The following is a 22,758-nucleotide window of genomic DNA, read 5'->3' as shown; positions in this document are numbered from 1 at the left end:
CCCTTCCCCAGTTTTCACTTGTAGCTGGTTTGCCTCCCCCCCCCCCCAATCCTTCCCCAGGGAGGGGAGATGCCTTAGGAGGAGTGGATGTCACACTCTGCAGCCTCTCCCCACACCAGCACCTGCTGGACAGGTGTTCTGACGTCACAGTAGCCCCTGAACCTCCCCACCCTTGGGGCCCATGTCCCCAGCAGCCACCTCTCTTCCCCGGTGCTTCACTCCTTCACAACGTGAGGTGCCCACTCTGCCCCCCCACCCCCGCTAGGTAGTTAGGGCAGACGTCATCCCCCATTTGCAGGAGGGGATACTGGGGCACAGAGGGGAAGTCAAGGACCTACAGGGAATCAAATACAGAGGCTCCTCCTGAGGGGTCCTGCCTCCACCCCCTGTCACTTCCCCACAAAGTACCCTGTAGATGCTCACGTGTGAAAGGCGCTAACCTCGAAAGTATCCGGGCATCATGTGTTTCTTTACCCAGCCAGCGCCCACCGTCCCACCGGTGCCCAGGCGAGCCGCAGGCCCAGCCCCTGGGAAGGCACCGATAGAGGAGCCTAACAGGAAAGACTGCACCCGGGCAGGAGGGCCGGGGGGCGGGCAGGGACAGGAAGCCAGATCAGCAGGGCGACAGTCGGGGCTCCTCACCTCCAAACAGGCGCCTCTCCATAGACAGTGTGGGGTTCTCCTCCCGCCAGACGGACCCACGCCACAGAGCAGAGGGCACTGGCTGCGGCCTGGGCGAGCGTGCATCTGGGTCCATGTTCGTTCACGGCTACCAGCAGATGCTCCGGGCCTCGCTCCAGAGCAGCCCGCAGGCTCCGGAGATGGAGAAGGGACAGGGGAGGGGGAGCTCAGGCTCTGCTTTCCCAGGGGGTGCTGCCCCTCCGCAGGCGAGGCTGCCTGCCCTGCCAGGGTCCTCCTCACAGTGGGCGAAGAAGGCGGCAGCTCGCCCCTCCGGAGAGGCAGGGCCGAGGGCCTCAGCGGCTCACTCTCCTTAGGCGGGCAGCCTTTGAACAGAGACACAGTGCTGGACTCCAGGGCAATTTTTGGCCAACAGAGGTGACTTGCTCTGACTAAACTCAGGTTCAAAGCCCTTTGCAAGCAACTGGGCTTTGTCCTCCTCGCCTTCCCAGAGGGAGGGAGGAAGCAGCACCCAGAGCCCTGGACCACACTCCCTAAATCCATTCGGCCTCAGCCAGCACACCCCCGCCTGGAGGGTCCCTGCAGCGCGTCCCGGGAAGGGTGCTCCAGAGCCCTCCACCAGCCAGGGCTAGCCTCACTCCTCACCCCCCCACCCCCATCCCCCCCATCCCCCACAGGAGTGGGCGAGTCAGCAGCCCAGCCACCTCGGGGCGCGGAGCCCGCCTGGTAACTAGGCTTGCGCTACACATGCCACTTGGGGAAGACTGCCCAGTGACGTTAACCCTCTGGACCTCAGAGCTGTGCAGATAGACATGTTTCTTGCTCGTGTGGAATCCCAGATGGATGTGCTGTGTTGGCTGATAGATGGCCTTCCATCTGGTCATTCGGGCCCCAGGTTTCTTCTCCCTATGGCTCCTCCCTTCTGTCCCATTTTGGAATCCTTGGTATTCAGACAGCCGCATGGCGGGGCGTGGGGGCGGGTTCCCGCACAGGAAGATTCTTACGAGTCACCACGTCCACTCACTTTCTGTTGACTAGAACGCAGTCACGTGGCCATACCTGGCTACAAGGGCGACTGGAGAATGGAGTCCAGCTGTGTCCCCAGGAGAAAGGGAAATTGGTTGGATGGAAAAAAAAAAAACCTGATATGCTGTGTCATGAAATAAGCCAACATATACAGTCCCCATCTCTGGACATCTGTCAGTGTGTCACTTGAGAACACTGATTCCTTATTTAGCCACTCTGACATTGATCCGCCTTGAGGTCTGGGCCTCATACACAGAGATTCTAATTCAGCAAATCGCATTTGGGGCCCAGGAATATATGTATATATTTAAGTTTCCTAGATGATGTTCATGTTTGACCACAACTGGATCTTACTGGCATGAAATGTCCAATTTGGCTATCTTGGGCAAGACAGGCACTTAAGTAACTGGAGAAATGTCATTAGCTGCCACATGGTCAGCAAGCATGTATTAAGCCCCCACAAGTGCAGAAGGTGGAAAGGAGGGTGTGACCCGGGCCCTCGCCGGGTCCCAGGGCCTGCACTCTGAGGGCAGCACTGAGCATGGGCACTGAGAGGCAACCGGCAACGCAAGGAGCCATTGTGCATGGCCATGGTTCAGCTGGCACCGTGACCTCGTGTCCGGGGAGCTGTCATGAAGAGAGTAGGGTCGTGATGAGATGGAACTGGAGGAAAACAGGTCTTAGGGGAAGGTACAAGGGACAGGGCGTTCCAAAGAAGGCCGTCAGGATGAGCAGAGGCTTGGAGACGGGGATCTCTCATATGGGTTCAATGAGGGTGTGTCAGAGAATCGGAGCGATCTCCTTGAGAGAGGGGGCATCTCCTTGAGATATGGGACTCTGGGCTGTGGGGACAGAGAGCCACTGAGCACACAGACGGCCTGGCGGGAAGGAGAGCAGAGCAGGGAGACTGTTGGAGGCTCTTGTGAGGGACCAAATGTGAAGTGATTTGAGCCTAAACATGGAGATCAGACAGGGGGAAGAGGAGCTGGAGAAGAGGCCCCTTCTGCTGCACCTTCCAAATGGCACCAGAGCCCAGGACAGCCGTGGGTCGGCCCTGAGTGGATGGCTGGTAGCTCAGCCATGCAATGTGCAACAAGGCATTGATGTACACAAATCAAACACTGGTAACTCTGGAAGGATCTGGCCTTGTTTCTCGCTCAGAAAATATCTTGGATCATTGGAGCAAGGAGTAGATTAGCAATTCTGAGCTTTAAATCCTATTCCTAACACTGATTTACTGTGACGTTTGGGACAAGTTGTTGCTCTTGATTGCTAAGTTTCCACAATCAAGAGTGCAAAGCAGTGAGACAGATCCAGCCTCTACGCCTGGTTTAGGAAGTAGCTGCTCAAAATGGCCATAAGGGAACCCCTTTAGAATAATGAGTTGTTCAGATCTGCTCGAGATTTTCCTGGTAATATCCACAGCTCAGTTTACCAGTCAACAGATGCATACGTTTTCCATAACTCTTAGCACCTCTGAACGTGTAGCCCTGTGTCCTCAGCCCCTACTCTCCCCAGGCACAAAGTTTCGAATTTAAGGGATAGCTGAGCTGCTGATATTTAAAGCAAAGCAGAATCCAATTCTCTACTTGCTGTTTTCAGTGACGCTCACAGCTTTCGCCCTCACCTCTGTGCAGGTAACTCAGAGTCTCTGTTGCTACCCGAGTCCCAGCCTGGGTTTCCAGCCGCCTGGCTGGCTCCCCACACACACCTTGAACAGAGCCCACAACCCCCCTGCTCCCGAGTGGGTCTTCTGTCCTTTGCTCTACACTCTCCTGGGCACCCCGTTCTTCCAAGTCTTCCCTGACTTCTCTCACTGTCCAGATTCGATATTTTCCCAGGTTGTGTAGGTTGTAGCTCTGTGAGGGAAGGACTAAAGGGATGTTAGAAATCCCCTAGTCAGTGGATACTGTGAATTACATATCTGTCCAAACCCCTCAAGGTCAAGTTCTATGTGTTTTGCATCTCTACGCTCCCAGCTGTAGACACAGCGGCTGATTCATAGGAAGTGCTCAAATAATCTTCGCTCGAAGGCAGAGGGGGGATACGTAACTTACATTATCATCTGGAGGAGCACAGATTCCCAATAAAATGTAATATAAAACAGGAACTATGACCTGGGACCCCCTATGTTAAAGAAGGATGTCCACTGTGAAAACACCCACGTGATAGATTTCTTCAAACAAAGGTAGTGCTGACCAAATTTCAGGGACTTGCCCCGGGTCCCACAAGTATATAGCCCAGTCTCTGCGCCACTCTACCTTTTGAAACTCAGCCTCCACCGATCAGAGAAGGTTGCTAATTCACCCACAGGAAAACGCTGTTGTCAGGGGAGAAGAGACCCCTTTTCCTGTGTCTTTTCACCATGGGAAGTGCCACCATCTCGTCCCTCCAAGCCACGGGCCAGCATGAGGACAGCGGAAGAGGCCAGTGCTGGAAATGTCTGTGCATCCAAAAAAGGAGGAGTAGACACCCGGTGTCCCTGAGAAAAATGGGTGCAGCCCCTTTCCAGCTGTCTGTGCTCACTGGCGGGTCCCCAGTTGCTCCAAGGGGCTCATTGCACTTCTCCAATAGCACAGAGTTCATAAGAAACTAGATGAGACGAAATAATTGGCATCGTCTGCAAGGGACAGTGAAGTCCCCTGGAGGGGAGCACCTGAGTTCTCTTCTTGCCTCTGCCGCTGTCTCCCTGCAGAACCAGGCAAGTCAGATGATGCTCCTAAGAGGTTCCTGTTCTTTCTTCTTTGGCTGGCCTTCCCGACATAAAGTAGCTTCAGTGACTGCAACAGAACATCCCTCCCCCACCGAGGACATTACTTCTCTTTCCCCTGGGCAACGGGCACATTCGAGCCTGCGGTGCAGGTGTTTTTGAGCAGAAGCACCTTTCCTGCTGGGCCAGGGAACCGGCATCTTCGGTCTCAGCCTCCACCACGAGCACAGGGCCGATGCGGGGAAGCCTGGACCTGAGTACACTGAACAGTCTGCGTGATTCCCACGTTCGCTTGGCTTGACTAAGAAGCCATTTTCTCCCCTATCCACCCCAGGGGCCTCCTGATTCACTGTGAAAGATCTCTATGGCCCTTGGCCATCCTGCAGTCCCTCCGTGTGGACTTTCTCTCACTGCTCTTGGACCCACTAGCCCAGAGGGGGACCAAGTCAGGTGATGGCAAATTACTTCCGAAGGCTGAGCGCCCACTGCTGAGTCTGGCCCTGAGTGTCCGGCCACCCCCTGTATGACGCAGGAGCCAGAGACCCCTGGAGTCAGGGCGCACACGTCCATGCCTGGCCATCTGACCCCAGCCAGTGCCCGTCCCAGGAGCCCAGAGCTGGCATCGGCCCCTCCTCCTCCACTGGTAGCTGAAGTCAGTTACGCAGATAATAGGACGGACTTGGCAGGGCTTTTCCATCACATACGTTATTCTAATAGAAATGCGTACTGCGACCCCAGCTTTGTGACAGTCCATTTTAGAAGACTTTGCCGAGCAAATCAACTGTGCGGTGAGAAATTGAAGAGTGGTTTTTCTCAGCTACTCCGCCAGCTCTCTCCCGGCAGCCAGAGCCCGACAGGCCCCGCTGCGAGGAGGGTGCGGGGCCCCCCAGAGCCCACCGCGGGGTGGACGGAGGGGACACGTGCCTTCCACCAGTCCAGCGTTCTGTCTTGCCCTCTCTCCAAACTCTTTCTATTCCCTCAGTCCGCTTTCAGACGCATGCTTTTCTGGCAGCTACTTAAAATCATTAAGTGAACTTAATCAGGGTTGTCAATCCCTTAGGCCGGCAGGTGGCAAACAAGACATTATATTTGCTGTCTGTTAACAGTCGGTTGCCTTAAGGAGGTTGAGCACTTTTTGAGCTATGCATGAGCGGCATCAGCACATCCGATGCAGAGATCTGACCAGTGAATCTGGAAGACACCCAGTTCCAAGGCCACCCCTCTGAGCCTGGCCCGCTGCCCAAATGGCCACCTCCCAGAAACCCCCGGGGCCCACTTTCAACAGGTCTCTGTAAAGCTGGGCAACCTAGAATGGGGGTTGCATTCTTTATGAAAACCAGGCTCCAACCAAGATCTCCAGCCAGATCTGTTTTTAGCAACAAGCTCCAAAGTCCACCGGCTGGGGGAAAAAAAGAGAAAAAGCAACACAGTCGTTCAGTTAGAAGTATCTTCTTTAGAGAAACTGAAAGAGCTGAGCAGGTGTGGACTGAGGGCCAGGGAGTGAAATCTCCAGTGCCAAAGGCCAGAAGGAGGGCTCGGCTGCCCTGTTCTGAAGAGGCACAGACCATCAAGGGAGCTGGAGGGGCCCGGACGGCTGGCTCACCCCCTCTCCTTGCCCTACTGCCCAGAGAGGAGGGCACGGCTTTCCTAGCCACGAGCCTCAGTTTGCTTCCCGACACAGAGCTCAGGCTGTGAGGTGGGGGCAGCAGAGTGACCTGTGTGTTCATTAGGACCACGTGGCCCCTGCGATCCCGGCAGTAACAGACCTGGCTTTCCCTCCAAGCCAGAGCAGTTCACCTGGTAGGTGCTAGAACTTCCTCTCAGACCCAGAGCGCTCCTCCCCACCCCCAGTGCGTGGTAGAGCATCCTCTGAGTCCCAGAGTGGTCCACCTGGCACATGCTAGACTCGGGACCTGAGGTCATGGGTGACTCTGGAAAGTACCTTGGTGTCTGTACTGTGTGTGTGAGTGTGTGTGAGTGTGTGTGTGTATGTGTGAGTGTGTATGTGAGTGTGTGTCTGTGTGTGTGTGAGTGTGTCTGTGTGTGCAAGTGTGTGTGAGTGTCTGTGTGAGTGTGTGTGTGTCTGTGTGTGAGTGTGTGTGTGTCTGTGTGTGTCTGTGTGTGTGAGTGTGTGTGTAAGTGTCTGTGTGTGTGTGTGTCTGTGTGTGCGAGTGTGTGTGTCTGTGTGAGTGTGTGTGTGTCTGTGTGTGAGTGTGTGTGTGAGAGTGTGTGTGTGTCTGTGTCTGTGTGTGTGAGTGTGTGTGTGTGAGTGTGTGTGTCTGTGTGTGTGAGTGTGTGTGTGTGAGAGTGTGTGTGTGTCTGTGTCTGTGTGTGTGAGTGTGTGTGTCTGTGTGTGAGTGTGTGTGAGTGTGTGTGTGTATGTGTGTGTCTGTGTCTGTGTGTGTCTCTGTGTGTGATTGTGTGTCTGTGTGTGAGTGTGTGTGTCTGTGTGTGTGAGTCTGTGTGTATGTGTGTGTGAGTGTCTGTATGTGTGTGTGTCTGTGTCTATGTGTCTCTGTGTGTGTGTCTGTGTGTCTGTGTGTGTGAGTGTGTGTGAGTGTGTGTGTGTGTGTGTGTGTGTTGGGGGGAATCAACAGGAAAGAGTGGTTGGGCCAGAAAGACTGCGAGCCTGGAGGAAGGCTCAGCCATCTTCAGCAGGGAAGGGTGAGCAGAGTCAGGAGCAGCCTCTTCTTCACCTAAGCTTCAGGCAAAGACGCACAACCAGGTCCCATCCAAAGTAGAGAAGCCTGAGCCTGGGTGGCCCCAGTGGCCACCTCTTGGCCAGAAAAGAAACACCTAGATCGGTCCTGCTGTCCCCTTCCTACCCCATCATCTACCGCCCCAGACCCCAATCCTAAACTGCCCCTGCTTCCCCCGGGCCCTCCCCCACCCTTGGCTCCACCGGTGCCTTCCCTGTAGCCTCCGGAGCCTGGAGCACTTGGGGAAGGGTTGGCTTCCTGGGTAGACAGAGGCAGCCCGCGTGTTTGCATCTGAGTCGACATCTGATTGAGTCGTCCCTGATTGTTGTGAGTGTTCCTGACTCAAAATATGTGCAATTCCCGGTGTCAATCAAAGTCTTTCAAACAGCAGCTGCCACTGCGTTGCCTTACACAACACTCAGAGGCTCTTCCATTTAGAAGCCTTCCCGCCCCGGCTTGCAGCGCCTCCCATGCCGAGTCCCGGTTCTAACCTCTCCACGCTGAGGAAGGGAGGAGGGGAGATGTCCGGCGTCTCTGGAAGGGCCCATCAGGGGAAAACAAGGATCACTGTCCTTCTCGCCAAGCGCTCTGGCTCGGCCGGCACCCCCGGCCAGGAGGAGGGCACAGCCACGGCGCAGCTAGCACTGAAATCAGTCCCCAGCGTGGCCCCGGCGCACGGGTGTCGGATGAGGAGGTGACCCAGAGCGGAGAATCAGAAAGGTGGGCGGTGGGCCCCTTACCCACTGGTGTGCAAGCGCGTCGGGCAGCTTTGCTTTCTGGTGCTTCCACCCACCAGGGAACGAGATTCCTCCCGTCCGCCGTCCCTGATGCCTGGGAGCAGCACCTCCGAACCCAGACAAGAGCTGTCAGCAGAACAGCTGACAGTGTTAGGCCCTCCTTTGCCCCTTGAGAACCCCAGGCTGTGTCCTGGCTGTGTCCAAGGTCCCTAGACTGAAGCCAGGAACTCGTCTACGCACCCAGCAAGGAGGGCTGGTGGTTGCTTGGTGTGGATTGAGAAGTGCCCAGGAGAGAACCCCAGACCCTGTGCGGGGACACCTGGGCGTGCGGGGTGAGTGCAGAGGTGGACAGCACAGGGCACCGCCGACTTGTCCAGCCAGCTCTTGGCACTGGGCATAGGCCTCGGAGAGGCACCTTTCACTATGACCTTGGTAAGCACCTGTCAAACAGGCCTCAATCTCTAACACACCTATCTTGAACTGGTCCCGTTAAGGCCAATGGGGGAGTCTAAGAGAATCCGACAGGAATACCGGGTTCGAGTCGCGTGCTGTCTGGTGGAGAGATGCAGGGTGCGTACATTGTCCGAGTAGAGCGCAGCGGAGGAGGTGAACGCCACGCGGCATGTGGACAAGACGCTCTGAGAGCTCAGAGGAAGGAGCAAGTCCACAGGCTGGGGACACAGGGAGGTGGCATTTAAGGTGGTGTGGAAAAGACCAGGACGCGAGGATGTGGATCAGGGACGGGGCAGTGAGGAGAGGGCACCTCCAGGGGAGGGACTGGAAGGCGGGATGTGTCCGAGCAGGACAGGGCTCCTCTGCTCGAGTGTCAGAGGTGTGGGGGGGTACGGATGGTGACAGACACGTGTGTGTCGGACCTTCAGTGGCTTCTGCGAGTGTTGGCGAGGTTGCAGCTCCTGTTCCCCAGCTCTCCATGGGGACATCCTGGGCACCAGGGAAGGAGCCAGGTGGCCTGAAGCAACTGACAGGGGACTTTCAAGGGAAGTGGCTCTTTATCAGTTGGTACAGAAACATTTTAATGTTTTAATAATGACTTCAGCTCCACCGGGGGGACCAGCTGAACATCAAGCCTACCCGTTTCCGCCTACCCTGCACACCCAGAAAGCAAAAGCCCTCGCAGGGTTCCCAGGAGTCCTGGACCCAAGCTCCAGACTGGATTAGCATATGGAACAGTCCCTCAGGAAGGGCAGTGCTTGGTGCTGGAGAAGTAGGGGGGGTGACTGTGTCCTCGCAGCCTCTCCGAGCCTGGGCAAGGCTGAGAAACACCAGCCATGAGAAGGGGCTCAGCTGACTCCTAGGACATGGCGTCCTGGGCTGCTCCTCACACACACTCCTCTCAACACTTGTCCAGGTTCTGGCTGCAGATTGTCGCGTGGTGGGGACAGGGATCGAGAGCCACCGTGGCCTTTGACAATATCTCCATCAGCCTGGACTGCTACCTCACCAGTGAGTCCCCCTGCCCCCGACTCGTCCTCCAGCCAGACCCCCGGGCTCCCTGTCCCTCCACCACCTTCCCCGGGGCATGCTCCTCTCTCCCCCTGCAACGGCCTCACTTAACACAGCCACTGGGTCTCTCTGTTCTAGTCAGTGGGGAGGACAAGATGCTGCAGAACTCAGCACCCACATCAAGAAATCTGTTCGAGAGAAACCCAAACAAGGAGATGAAATTCTGGGAAAATACACCGAGAGAGATCCCCGTCTTTGACCCTACAGGTAAGGGTTCAGCTTACAAATTTGAGCAAAGTGATTTTTGTTGCAAAAGGCAGAAGAAAGAGATGTGCTATGACGGAGTGGGGAGCTACACTTAAAGAATAAAATGCCCACCTTTAGAAGGAAGTTGGCCTGCCCTCTGGCTTTGGGGCTCCAAGAGGAAGCTGTCTGGTCCTCTGCCCACCTGGGCCGACGGGCTTCTGACCGCGGAGCGAAGGAGCACAGCCCTCCACGGGTCAAGCCCCCGAGGTGTCAGGTTCAACACATTTCCCCAAAGCATGGCTCCTTCCGAAGCTGCCTGGTTCAGCAGCCCCCAGGCTGGGGGACATCGCATGGGGCTCTGGCTTCAAACACAGGCCTCTTCAACCTCTGGCCCTGCAACAGGGCGGTGGCTTCCCAGTTACTCTTTGTACCAGGAGGGAATCCCTTGGAATCCCGCTCAAGCCTGTGTGATGTTCCTCAGCAGGTGTATCTGCGTGAGCCCCGCCCCAGGGAAGCTGATGAAGGGCGTCAGGCTGACACCGCAGGTCAAGGGCTCCCCCGGGGGGCGGCTGGGCCTGGTACTGAGTCGCCTGGAGAGGCAGGCGCACAGCATGTGGCTCCCCACACCCTTTTGAATGATGTAAAAGATCATTCTTTACTAAGATAACGACAGATAAATGCTAAATCTCTCATTTCTACTTATGAATGTGAAATCTTTTTTTACTATAAAATACCAAAAAAAAAAAGGTAAGGTTTATACCTTTGCACTGAATTCACTGACTCTCAACGTCTTCGGGGAATGTTAGCTTTGCTTTGCTTTCGAAAACCCTTTCCTCTCTCTCTCTCCTCCGGAAAGCTGCCCTGGACTCTATCCCGTCCTGACCCCCCCCCCCCCCATCCAACAGCTGACACACAGGGAGAGAGGTCATGCTTTCCCACCCCCTCTCCCCTTTCCTCTCCTCCCCTTTAACTAGAACCTCAAACACCATCTCATCTTCCGCACGAAGGGGAACGTGGCCGCCTGAGCTGCAGTCCGTCTCCCAGCCTGCCCCGTGGTTCACGCTGCGTGGAAACATCCACCCTGAGCGGGCAGCCTGCTGGCGGTTGTCCAGCGCCTTCCCTGCCGCCAGTCCCATTGAGTCACCTCCGCTGTTTCTTCCTGGCCCTTGGTCAGTCACGCTCCTGTGATCAGTTCAGGACACGCTAAGCTAACGTCACGGCAGGTCGTGGTCCCGCCCAGCCACCAGCACCGATTACAGAGCTGTGGTCCCTGAAACACGTATTGATTGGCCGGCGGACACTTAACGCGTGAGCTCGGTCCTCGGATGTCGGCTGCCGGCTCCCCTGCAGCTAGGATTTAGGAACCAGCCGTCCCCCCTGTCTGACTCATGGGTTTATTGCCATATAACTCCTACGGTCCCTAAAGGGCTAATCGATGAGTGCCTGGCCAGTGGCCACTCAGACTAATGAAATCACGCGGTGACTCGAAAGCAGCAATGCGCCCCTGCCACCTCCAGGTACAGCGAGAGGCGGGTGGCCGCCTGAGAGGCTGGAGACAGCACGGCTGCAGCACAGCGCCTCTCCTGTGCGCCCAGCCCCCCGCAGGAGTGACGGCAATGCGTGGCACCTGTCCCCAGAACGCCTTCCCCAGCTCCAAGGGAGGAGGACACCGAGCCTCCGTAGGCTCACGGGGAGGCTTTAGAGAACTGAATCAAGAGCCAGTTCTTTCCCAGGACCCGCTGCTCCACCGGGGAGCAGCTCCAGTGAGGGAGAAGCTGAGGCAGGCTCCCAATAGGGACAGCTGCTGCTGTTAGCATAGGGATGAGGAAGATGAGCTAGAAAAATGTAAGTGGCCCACAGCTGCTAAGAAAGGGGACCAGGACGTGGCCCTGAAGTCTACATCTTTTCAACCAACTAAGCTACTTCTGAGTATCCAAGTCTCCAATCAGAGATCAACACCAAAAATGAAAGCGAGAGGGAGGCACATCCCAGATGAGAGCCCCTGCTGAACAAACCAGTGTCAGAGGAGACGAGACAATAGGCTTCCTTCCCAAAGTGCAGCATGTGCATTTCCGCTGGGCTGGACCAGGCGCTGTGGCCCTTCCGCCCCTCGTGGCGGGGGCTACGCGGCCCCTCCTGGACGCGCGGCCCCTCCTGGACGCGCGGCCCCTCCTGGACGCGCGGCCCCTCCTGGACGCGCGGCCCCTCCTGGACGCGCGGCCCCTCCTGGACGCGCGGCCCCTCCTGGACGCGCGGCCCCTCCTGGACGCGCGGCCCCTCCTCGACGCGCGGCCCCTCCTCGACGCGCGGCCCCTCCTCGACGCGCGGCCCCTCCTCGACGCGCGGCCCCTCCTAGACACGCAAAGGCAGCTTCGGAAGACAGTCACTCATAAGGCTTCCAAATTTCCCTGAACACTCCTCACTGCCCCCAAGCCAGCCTCCCCACTGACGAGGGCCTCTCTGGGTCTGGGGGTTCCCTCACCCCCGCCCCACGAACAGAGCTGAGCATCCAGGCAGAGAAGAGCCCGACCAGGTGCTTCACAAAGCATTCTCGGAAGCCTGAGTCACTTTAGCTAATCAGAAAAAAACAGAGAGAAAATGGGGCAAGTATTAAGTCTGAGAAAATTACATTTGTCAGCTTTGCACATACAATTACACGAACCGAATGGCCGGGATGATGCATCGCAGAGCCAGCCACAGAGCTCCCCATTCTCACCGCTCTCCCCACAATGAGCACCAGGGGCGAGGAGGTCCGCCAGCCTGTCTCTCTCTAAAAGCCCAGGTGAGGACAGGCAGGACCCCCAAGGCCTGGTGAGCCCGCCTCAGCCTCCCCCCCCCCCTTCTGCTACGAGCTCACAGGTTGTGTAGGGAGAGCAGAAAGCCATCAGCTCGGTTTAACTGACAACCAGCCTAAACCTTGGGCCCAACCCACAAGCAACCATAACTCATGGAGTCCCGGCACCAAACCGCAGCCTTGCCTCGGAGTTGGTTGGGGACAGCTTTACCATTTTCTGAGTACACATCTCTTGCCAAACAGGAGGTGGGGGTAACTGAAAATAGGTAGGGTCATAAAAGGAGCACTGGACCGGGAGTCAGGACCCCTGTGCAGGGCCCTGGCTGGCCTGCACTAGCAAGCTGTGATCCTGGGATGGCCCCACGTCTGCATACCTTCCATCCCCCCTCCGGCGCCTCGACCTGTCAGCACACACGCAGGTAACAGGTCCTGTAAGGGGCCAACGTGAACACTAACAAGGGCCGGAAAACCAGTATTTCTAAGTCAAGATTTGATGTAGATAGACTCCAGCCCCTCCTCAGCCCAGCCCATGAGGGGTGAAGGGACATGGCATAAGGGAGCCAGAGCTTTATTTGGCCCAGCTCTCGAATTAACCCAGGGCACTGCTGATGTGCCCAGAAGTAAGGGCGACAGGCTGTCCATTCCCACATATGCTCCCATGACTCAAGAACAGATGCCAATTCCAATGAGAAGGTTTTATGTGTTTCATATAAATTGATTGGGTCTATTTCTGCTAAATGCATTATCCATTCACCGCAGAACAACTATTAGAGTTAATAGAATTTGCAGCCAGAGCCATTACGTTCCAAGCACGCCCTTCTGGGATGACGGCATTGCTGCAAGGCAGGCCAGCCCCTCGCTCCGAATCTGTGCTCTCGCTCACTGGGGGTCTTTGTTTCCATCAGAGCCTCTGTCCTCGGGCCCTGCAGGCCCAGCCAAGCTCACTCCAGCAGCACACCCAATAGTAAAGATTTACCCAGTTCCCAGATAATAAATGCATTCTAATCCAATTTCAAAACGCCTATCGCCCTACACCTGTTGGCACTGCAGGCAACCCGGTGCCAGGTGGGGCAGAGAGGAAGCTGGGATTGCCGCCATAGCTCTTCACTGTGCCAGTTCTGGAAGCCGGAGGTCCCAGGCATTGGGAGGATAGGAAACAAGTAATGGGGGGCCACTCACTCGGGGGGGACCGGGATTCAGCTCTTGGGTTCATTGCATCTTTAACAGCTTTCCCCAGGAATGCCCAGTGACAGAATCAGACTTGGTGGGCGCGGCAGTGAGCAGGCCGGCCGTCAGTGACCAGATGCAGGCCAGGGTTTCTCCACGCGAGTCCTCACATCATCTGCTCTGGTCACCTGGCTGGGGAAGGGGACCCTCAAGTGCTGCTCATCAAACATACAGATTCCTGAGCCACAGAGACTGTGAAACCTGAATGTCTGAGCGTAGGAGGTCCAACTCTTCATTTTTTAATAAGCTCTCAAGGAAGGCCCGATTTGAAACAAAGTTTTGGGAACCCCAGTTGGCAGCCCAACCTCCTCGATACAGGTGAGGAGCCTGGGCCTTGGGAAGGTGAAGAGCTGGGCTCGGAGCCACAAAGCCTCCGTTTACAATTTCAACTCTCAGCCGGCCAAGGCCTTGCATGGAGCTGGGTCCTCCTCACACGGCAATAACAGGCTCTGGTCGCCGAGCAGCTGCGGGGGGCTCTCGCGTGCGCATCATCGCATCTCATTCCCTGGGACTATGATACGATCCCCTTTACAGAGCAGGTGACTGAGGCCCACAGAGGTCAAGTAGTTTTGCCCTACACAACTGTTGTAAAAGGCTAAAGAAGGTGGTTTTTATTACCTAAAACAATTAGGTTTTCTAAGCCAGATAACATTTGGAAGGGCACGGTTGTGATAAAGACACATTAAAGGAATCCACTACTGAACAGGTCTCCGGAGGGATCTCCAGTCTCCGAGAAACCCTGTGTCTAATGTCAGTTTTTGCTTCGACAGAGCCCAGCTGCATCCTCAGTAACATTCAGAGCAGCGCTCTGGGCTCGCACACACGCCGCCCCGAGGAGAGCTGGTAATCGCAGCTAATTGGCGTCCCCCTGCGCCCCAGCCCTCCCGGGTGCGGGACGGCACTTTGTCAGCACCCGTTCAATTAGGGGAGCACCTCGAAGCGCAGGGCAGGCAACGGGGCCGTAGATACAGTCCTTGGAAACCGTAGGGCGCAATTTCCCTGCTCAGCTGGCCTACTCTTCAACCGAGTGCTTCGTGTTCTCTCTTATTTTACTAATATTAGATTCTCGTCTATTTATAGCAAGCAAACTAATGATGACGCACGAAGCACCAGCCTTAACCAGGCTCGTGGGCCCCAGCCACTGCGGCAGGTTTGGCGCCTTCCCAATTAGGATGTCACTCCTCATCTGGGTGTGTCTCCCTTCCCCAAACACGACTGTGCTCCAGGAAGGAGGTGGCGTGGAACTGACTCAGATCCATGACCCCCGGTGCTGACGCTGAGGAGGCTCTTCCAACGTGAGCATCTCTGCACGCTGGGGAGCCAGCACCCTCTCTAAGGAGTGGCCAACACGAGGCCCAGGGGCTGCCTGGTTGCCCTGGGACAGAAAGCACTTCCACGGGGACCTGATGATGGTGACAGGTTAGAACTGAATGCTCCCTGAGCCCAGTGCCCACCTGCCCAGAGCTCCCCAGGTGCATGTGCCCTGTTTGCAGGCTGCCTCCTCCCATCCGTCCACAGTCCACAGTTACTAGGCACACTCAGCGTATCTCGTTGATCCTCCCAGCTCCGGCCTCCCCTTGTCCTGCAGACTCCCCAAGAAAGGACATTGCTGTCGGGGAGAAACAGGTTTTCAGAGCACAGACTCAAGCACTTGTTCAAGCCCCAGCTGTGCACTTCCTCTAAGCCACTCCCGTCCTGTCTCTGCCTTTGTTCCCCACCTTGCAGCATGGTGCTTCATTCCAGTGTTTCCATCCCAGAGGCGTGGTGAGAGGATCACGTGAGTGAATGCGTGTCCAGGGCTTACGTGTCCAGGGCTTGCGTGCACTGTGGCTATTTTCCCCATTGTAGAATGGAGGAAACAGAATCAGAAAGGGTAGGTGACTTGCCCCACCAGTAAACTGCAAAGCCAGGGGCCGGACTCAGCCCGAAGTCTTCCCGCCCTAAGCCAGGCCCCTGAGAACAACCCGAAGGTGCCGGGTTGCTGACCGCAATACAGAGAAGCTCTCGCTGCATCCAGGTCGACTCGTGTCCTCTTTCCATCCGGGAGACTTGACTCCACGTTCAATGCGGAAAACAGTGTTGCTTTCTAGCCCACGTCTCCACAGTTCTCTGAATCCCAGTTCTAAAAATAAATAAATAAATCATAGAGAGCTAAGTTTATTTTAAACGGCCTGTGCCTGTGCCTGCTCTGGGCAGAGCCCTGTGCTGGTGCCGGGGCCTGCAGCTGGGAACTGCACCAGCCAGAGCTGGGTTCACGCCCGAGATGAAGCCACTGTTACCCCAGCGCAGGAAAGTCTCTGCTCCCCGCCCCAGCTGCCAGTCCGGCACACCTGGAATTAGGATGGGATCCCCACTCCGTGGCCCGGCCTTCGCCTGCCCTGGAAGGTGACAGGCTCTCCCTCCAAGATGGGCGCTTTCCAAATTATTCTGAACGGATCACCCTTTCTTAAAGGAAATCCGTGTTCTTTGAGAACGCCAGACATCAGTAGTGTTACTTTAGAACTGCCCGACCCTGGGCCCCTGGGGAAATAGTGTAGCATTGCCCGACCCAGACAGACTCCAGACACCTCACAAACCTCTGATCTAACACTACCGGCTAGTGGTTGGAGTTATGGCAAATGAAGACCAAACACCTGCACAGCGTGCCAGGGCCCCTCTTAGCCACGGAGAGGACCTGTCGTCTTCCTCTCCTGCCGCCGATCTGAGGAAGCGAGTCATTTTCTCCCATTTCACTGACAGGTTACACAGGTGGGAGACAATCAGTGATCCAGGAATCCGGTCTCAGCAAGCTTGATTAAGATCCAGACTAGCAGGACACAGAAGGCCCCTCCATCAGCGCCAGTGCACTAAGCACTCATTATTCGGGAAGTCCACTTTCAATTATCATCCTTCTCCCAGACTTGCTGGTTCTGCCTGCAAAACAACACCCCCGCCCCCCACTCAGAGCCCACCCAGCTCTCTGCTCGTTGCAGCAAAGCTTCAGTGGTCCTGGGCAGATAGATGTTATTTTGTTTAAATCCATCTGGGCCTGGAGCTGGACAGAGGAGCTAGGAGGAGAAAGGCTGGAATGCTAACTGTAGGTCACAAAAGGGTTCTTCCTCTGTGTTCCTTCCCTGCAAAGAGGGAAAGCAACGCGAGGTGGAATTACCTTCGCCATCACCAAGGGCACTGGGAAGACCTCAGCCAGCAGCGTCCACCCCCAGCCAGCCAGCGGCTGCTTACACAAAAGATAAGGAGGCAAAGAAAGCACTGGCTGCTGGGCAGGGCCTTTGGAGTGACCGGATAGCCATCTTTATCTATTATTTTGTAACAAGTGACCATAAACATAGTGGCTGAAATAACACACATCAGTTAGATCCGTTTCTGTGGGTCAGGAAACCAACCACAGCTCCGCTGGGTCCTCTGCATAATCTCTCATAAGGTTACAAGCAAGGTGTTAGCCCAGGCTAGGGTCTCATCTGAAAGCTCAGATGGGGGAGGAGTCATCACTCCGAGCTCACATGGGTGTTGGCAGTTCCTGGAGAAGCCAGTGAAGGTGGTGGTGGGGAGGGGGAGTATATACAGGGATGGGGAAAAGTTGGTTAATAATAATAATAATTAATTAGCAATATAAGAATAAACTCTGTGTTTTGTGCACTCACAACTGTAGACCTACTTTTGCCCACCCCTGTATAGAGAGACTGATAACAAGATGAATGTTGCCAGCTTATGTGACATGATCACAAAAGTACCTTTGCTGTATTCTATCAGCTAGAAGCAACCCTCAGGCTCGCCCATACTCAAAGGAAGGGATTATGCAAGAGTGACTACCAGGAGGAACAGGTTATCGGAAACCATCTCAGAGCCCACAGACATAGGTATTCACAAAGCACCTACTAAGTGCCGGGTAATAGCAAGATGGTATGTGGATCAGCAAAGAATCCTAGAGACCAAGGTTCTAGCTGTGTACTTCAGGAGAACAAGCACCCTGGGCCCCCGTTGGTCCTCATCCACAAAGCGGGGTAATAATTGCTTGCCACAGTTCTTCCTCAGAGCTGGCTCTGGAGTGAGCAAATAGATCATCTCTAACAGGCTTTGAAAGGTACAAAAGAATATATTAATGTCAAATGTTTTATGGTATTTTTGTGAACAGTATTATCAGTCTGGGCCAATGCACTCATCCTTCATATGTTGCCGTCTATAAATTTCCAGTGTATTCATAATCCTCCTCCCAACCTGTGCTCAGTACACTCTTATTTATACATGTGTGTGTGTTCTGGGTATGTTTTTCCTCAAACTTTTTGCAAACGTTTCAAGCAAATTCCAGTTTCTGGCCTCTTAAACCTAGCCATGTTTTAAAAAAAAAAAAAATGGGGGAAAAGTATTTTGCCTTTTGGGTTCTCTTGTTCATTAGTTCTCACAATCCAACCGATCAACAATTTGCAGGTAAAGTCCTCAAACTCCACTTGGGGGAGGTAAATGACTTGTGTGGGGGTTACAAAGTTGTCCAAAAGGACCCATTCATCAATATAAATTGAAAGAGGGCTTTTAGTTTTTTTAAATGTGTCAAGATCTCAGTAATAATGGGGACCCCAGGACATTTTCCAGGAAATTTTACAAACAAATCCCAGGCGATTGGATCTGGGAGGGCTGGTTTGGTTTTCAAAGTGAATATTGACAGTTACTTCATAATAATATGAGAGCAAATTTTATTCATTTAGTTCTTAATTGGCAGATTGAATGATCCTCTTTCAGAATCAATGTTAACAAGTAAGGAAAACAAGGCACAGCTCAAGCTTGTCCAGTAATCTAACTGCAAACCAGAAAAACTCCCCAGGCCTCAGAATAGCTTCCTGAAAAGGACTATTTCTTCTCCCTCAATCGGCTTTGTGACTTTATTCTACTAACGAATCCATCCAGTCTATCAATGGATCCATTCCATCAACCACTGGGTCAGTGGAGTGTCCATGCTGCTAAGGAGCAGGATTCAGGGCCTTTCTTACAGACCACAGGGCTCCCTGGATTTCAGTGACGTGGGTATGGGTGTGGGCGTGCAAATACGTGTGTGTGAATGAGTGTGGGAAAGCGTGTGCTGGCTCCTTGAGCACCTACCCCCTCTCTGCTGTGCACTCATGGGTTAGAGGCAGAATACCTTTCAACAAACATCCATTTGTACTACCAGAACACCTCTGGCTCACTCCGCCCTGTACTGCTCCCCAAGGGGCCAAAGGTGTTCCCGCTGGACCACTCAGTACCCCAGCATACATGAGCTCCCCATTCTGACCACTCAAGTGGGGGTGGGGGCTGATATTTGGCCTACTCTCTTTTTTCTATTTTGTTTGATTTGGCTTTCATTTACCGAAGTTTTGTTAACCGCCTTCTATGTGACCAGCACTGTTTTAAGTCCTGAAGAAATAGCAGCAAACAAAATCAACTAACCCCACTCTTATAGGGTTTACACATTAACTGGGGAGACAGACCACAACAGTGCATGGATGATGTCGTCTCAAATGGTGATGTGAAGGTAGTGCAGCGAGTTACGGGGACGGAGATGACAGTGGCAGAGCATGGGTGCTATGGTGAGGGGAACGTGCAGGGAGGGGTCCTAGGTTACTTCAAGTGGCATCGGAACAGAACCAGATGACACAATTTATTAATATTAAGATCCTACTTTTTACTCCTGGACTGGCGTGGCCTGGGGACACCTCCACGGCCCTCCACAACACGACTACAATTCTCTCAAACTAATGGCCTTGACCACGAAGTGGAGACACAGCAGAGCGCGGGCGGAGAGAGGGGGGCAGCCTGGGCTGGGGAAGCACTCCGCCGCCTGGCTCTCCATCACGGACAAGCTGAAGGCCCCACACAAGAAGCCCTGGAAACCCGTCCCAATCCAGGTTGGCACTGCTGTTTGAGGGGTAGTGCAGGAGTCTCTGGTCAATGGTATTTTCATTGCAAAGAGGTGGGAGAGCTGAGTTCTAGGAAGCTCCATTCAGATGGAAGACTGGCCCAGCCAATTCTGGGAGCCCAAAGAAGGGTCCTGTCCCACAGTGAGAATTGTTTTATAGATGACGGCTGACGGTCGTTCAATGCCTGGTGCTGTCAAGGTCATATCTCTGTGATCTCCTTGGTCTTTTCCCTACACTTGCCGCCTCGTGGCCACAGCATCCCCGGCCACGGTGACTGGATCGCAGGCGGGAATGAGGGAGGAGAGTCTCTTCCCTTCTTTCCCAGCCCCTGGTCTTACGTACTGGGCCTTCTCTTCTTAGCCCACCATTTGGTCCTACTTGCTCCGCCTGCTACTTCCCGTTCTGTCCTTGCCGTTAGGATTTCCCTCTTTCATGTGTCTCTGTTCTCCAGTTCATCACAGAGGGTCTGGGACCCGGACCCAGACCCAGGAGCCAGGACATTTTTTCTTCCCAGCTCCCATCATTAGACCACCTGGGCTGCCTGCAACTCCACCCACCCATCTGCCAGAGGTGTTAGAGTCACCGAGGCCTGGTCGGGATTTCACCCTTCCTGACTTAGACCCAAACGAGAAGCAAGAACTACTAAGAGTGGAGCAGGGAGGGCTTCTGGCCCCCCACACTGTGCCTCCCTCTCAGGAGTCCGTGCACCTTACAGCAGGAGGCTGCAAACCCCACAATATAACCCAGGGGCCGAGCCGGAGACGAGGCTGTCTCCCCAGTCTGGGGACAAGAGCAGATGAGGGCAGAGAGCAGTGACGCTTCGGGCCTGAGTGTGGCAACACTCGGATTTGAACCACCACCACTTCCCATTTGATTCTCAAAACCAGATCCATTATGTGTAACTGCCAGATGGGTGAGTCCACAGCACCCATCTCCATATCAAATTCTTCATTAACACAGCTCTGGCCTGACGCCAGCGTGGGGATAACCAAATTAGCCCCGAGGTGTCCCTTAACTTAATTTTACAGGTCTGCTTTCAGGGCAGTGTTTTTCCTGTGCCCTTTCTCTTCTCGCATGTGTTTCTCTTCTCGCACTTTCCCTGGGGGAGCAGGTGGCTGAGAACCCAACAGAGCAGCGACCACAGGAGCCATTAAAGGTCCCTGGGATTGCAGGTGTCAGCGCTGCTTAGGGTAATTCAGCTCTGACAGCGGCTTTTATCTCAGCAGCCCTGACTCCTGCCCTATTGTCGGGAGCTGACTCACCGGGAGGGTCCTCTCAGCGAAACCTCCCAGCTGAGAGGGACAGGGCCGCTGGCCTTGGTTCCTAGGAGACCTCAGCCTTGCAGGCATCCCATCTCCAGGAACCGTGTGAGAGCAGAGAGATCGTGGGTGTGAGCACAGCCAGCACAAAAGGCAGGGCTGGTGTTACAACTATCAATGTTAACCACCTTCTAACTTCTCATCAAAAAAAAAAAAAAAAACAGGAGAGAAATGAGCAGAAAGCTTTGCAAGAATGAATGAGGTGTGTGGGTGGGCATGTATACGTGACCACGTGTGTGCACTTGCAAACCAGTTCAGTGTGAGAAACAAATCAGAACACATGAAAATTCTATCAACTGAAACTGGCGTTGCGGAACCAGACCCTGGGCTGCCCACCTCAGCCTCGGTTGCTCTGTGAGCGCAGGGCACTTGTTCATCGTTTCTGCTGGCTTGCCTGTCCTACAAGGTAAACGTGGCAATTCTTCCTCCGCTCCTCTCTGCTGGTCTAACGGTTTACAAAGCTAAGCTCACTGGAGGATGGCGGTGCTTTACAAATGCACTATAACCAACACATTGAGCTCGGCAGCCTAAAGAATCCCAGCCCTGTCTGTTCACAACCACAGTACTATCCTTTTATAGATCACACTTCCTGTATCTTCCACCGTCCACCAAATATAAGTTCCAAAATAGAAGTACACTCCAGAACTGTAAAATAAAGGTCCTGCATCTAACTGCCCCTCAGCCGGATGTACAAGGGAGGTATAGGGCCCCTTTCACCCCTCACCCAACACTGGGTATAAAACTGATTAAACATAGGAGGACATCAGCATAACACTAAGAACACATCTGACAGTAGAGAGAAAAGAAAGTGTGTCGGCATAAAATATTTATATCTGGAGCCATTTAGTGGATGATCAAATAGCCCTAAACAACTGGTTAAGGTGGCACTACCAGGGAAAAGTTAAATTATACTGAGTGGACTGCATTTTTTTTTTTTATCCTCACCCGAGGACATTTTTCCATTTTTTACTCAGATAGAGTGGGAAGGAGAGAGGAAGAGAGAGAAACATCGATGTGAAAGGGACACATTGAGTGGCCACCACCCACACGACCCAACCAGGGCCAGGAACAAACTGCAGCCAAGGTACATGCCCTTAGCGGGAACCGAACCCAGGTCTCTGTGGACTACAGGCTGATGCTCTAACTGCTGAGCCAAACCGGCCAGGGCTGGACTGCATTTTTAAACAAAGGACAGAACATGATGTAACAGCAGGTTCTAGGCCATGGTAATAGGAGATGTCAATGAGGTAAAATCTGAAAAACCCTACAGCCCAGGAATAGACATGCAGTAAGGATCTGACCAGATAAACGGTATAAAGGGGTTAATCATAGCAAATAATCTCACGTGATTCTTCCATGAAATTTTTCAAGGGTTCTGGGAATCCAGAAGTGATGGCAATAACAGCAGAGTTCTTTTTATTTCTCTGAATCCTTACATGAAAACAGAACAACCACAAATCAAATCTGAAGTCTGTGGATATATGCCACAAAAATGTTGATAAGGTATTCCCCTCCAACCCCAAACTACCCGTGGGTGAGGACAAAGCGCAAACAGCCACAAGATCTGCACAATGTCAACACCTGAAGAAGAGAAAGGTGAAGGAAGCAACAGGCTGTCTTACGAACCTGAGAACAAGAGACCCCCATGGGAAGAACAGGTACTTGCTGGAAGTGAGAGAAAGCCAATCGGAAAACAGCTTCTGAAACAGAGGCTCTGCCCAGCTCGGTGGCGCGTGAGCTCAGGGGCCCGTGGTGCGATCGAAGGAGTGAGAGCCGTCTGGCCGCCAGGCCTCCTTCCCAGGAAGGGCCCACGCCGAGAACTTTCTGGAGTGAAATCAGTATTCAGTAAGATAGGGTAATAGAGACAAAAATAAATAAAAGTGGGGGAAAGAAACGGAGCCAGAAACATCAGGAAGAAAATTGCCATATTTTAAAACACTATATATTTTATTAAAAGAACAAGAAGAATAAAGGGAGCACTGTGATGTTAGAAAACCTCCTGAACCCTG

At 54.0% G+C, this 22,758-nt stretch overlaps 1 protein-coding gene across 1 annotated transcript in view; it reads left to right on the top strand.

Annotated features, from left to right (window-relative positions):
- Positions 1-22,758, top strand: part of ALK (ALK receptor tyrosine kinase) — a 594,344-nt gene that overhangs the window by 520,104 nt on the left and 51,482 nt on the right. Inside the window, exons 10-11 of the mRNA XM_036262276.1 lie at positions 9,181-9,275; positions 9,414-9,542. Coding sequence (XP_036118169.1) covers positions 9,181-9,275; positions 9,414-9,542 — 224 coding nt within the window. The remainder of the gene's footprint in view (positions 1-9,180; positions 9,276-9,413; positions 9,543-22,758) is intronic.

This window comes from Molossus molossus, unplaced genomic scaffold, assembly GCF_014108415.1.
Source record: "Molossus molossus isolate mMolMol1 unplaced genomic scaffold, mMolMol1.p scaffold_m16_p_15, whole genome shotgun sequence".
Classification (NCBI taxonomy): domain Eukaryota; kingdom Metazoa; phylum Chordata; class Mammalia; order Chiroptera; family Molossidae; genus Molossus; species Molossus molossus.
The sequence above is the reverse complement of the archived record's forward strand: the minus strand, read 5'-3'. Positions and strand labels throughout refer to the sequence as shown.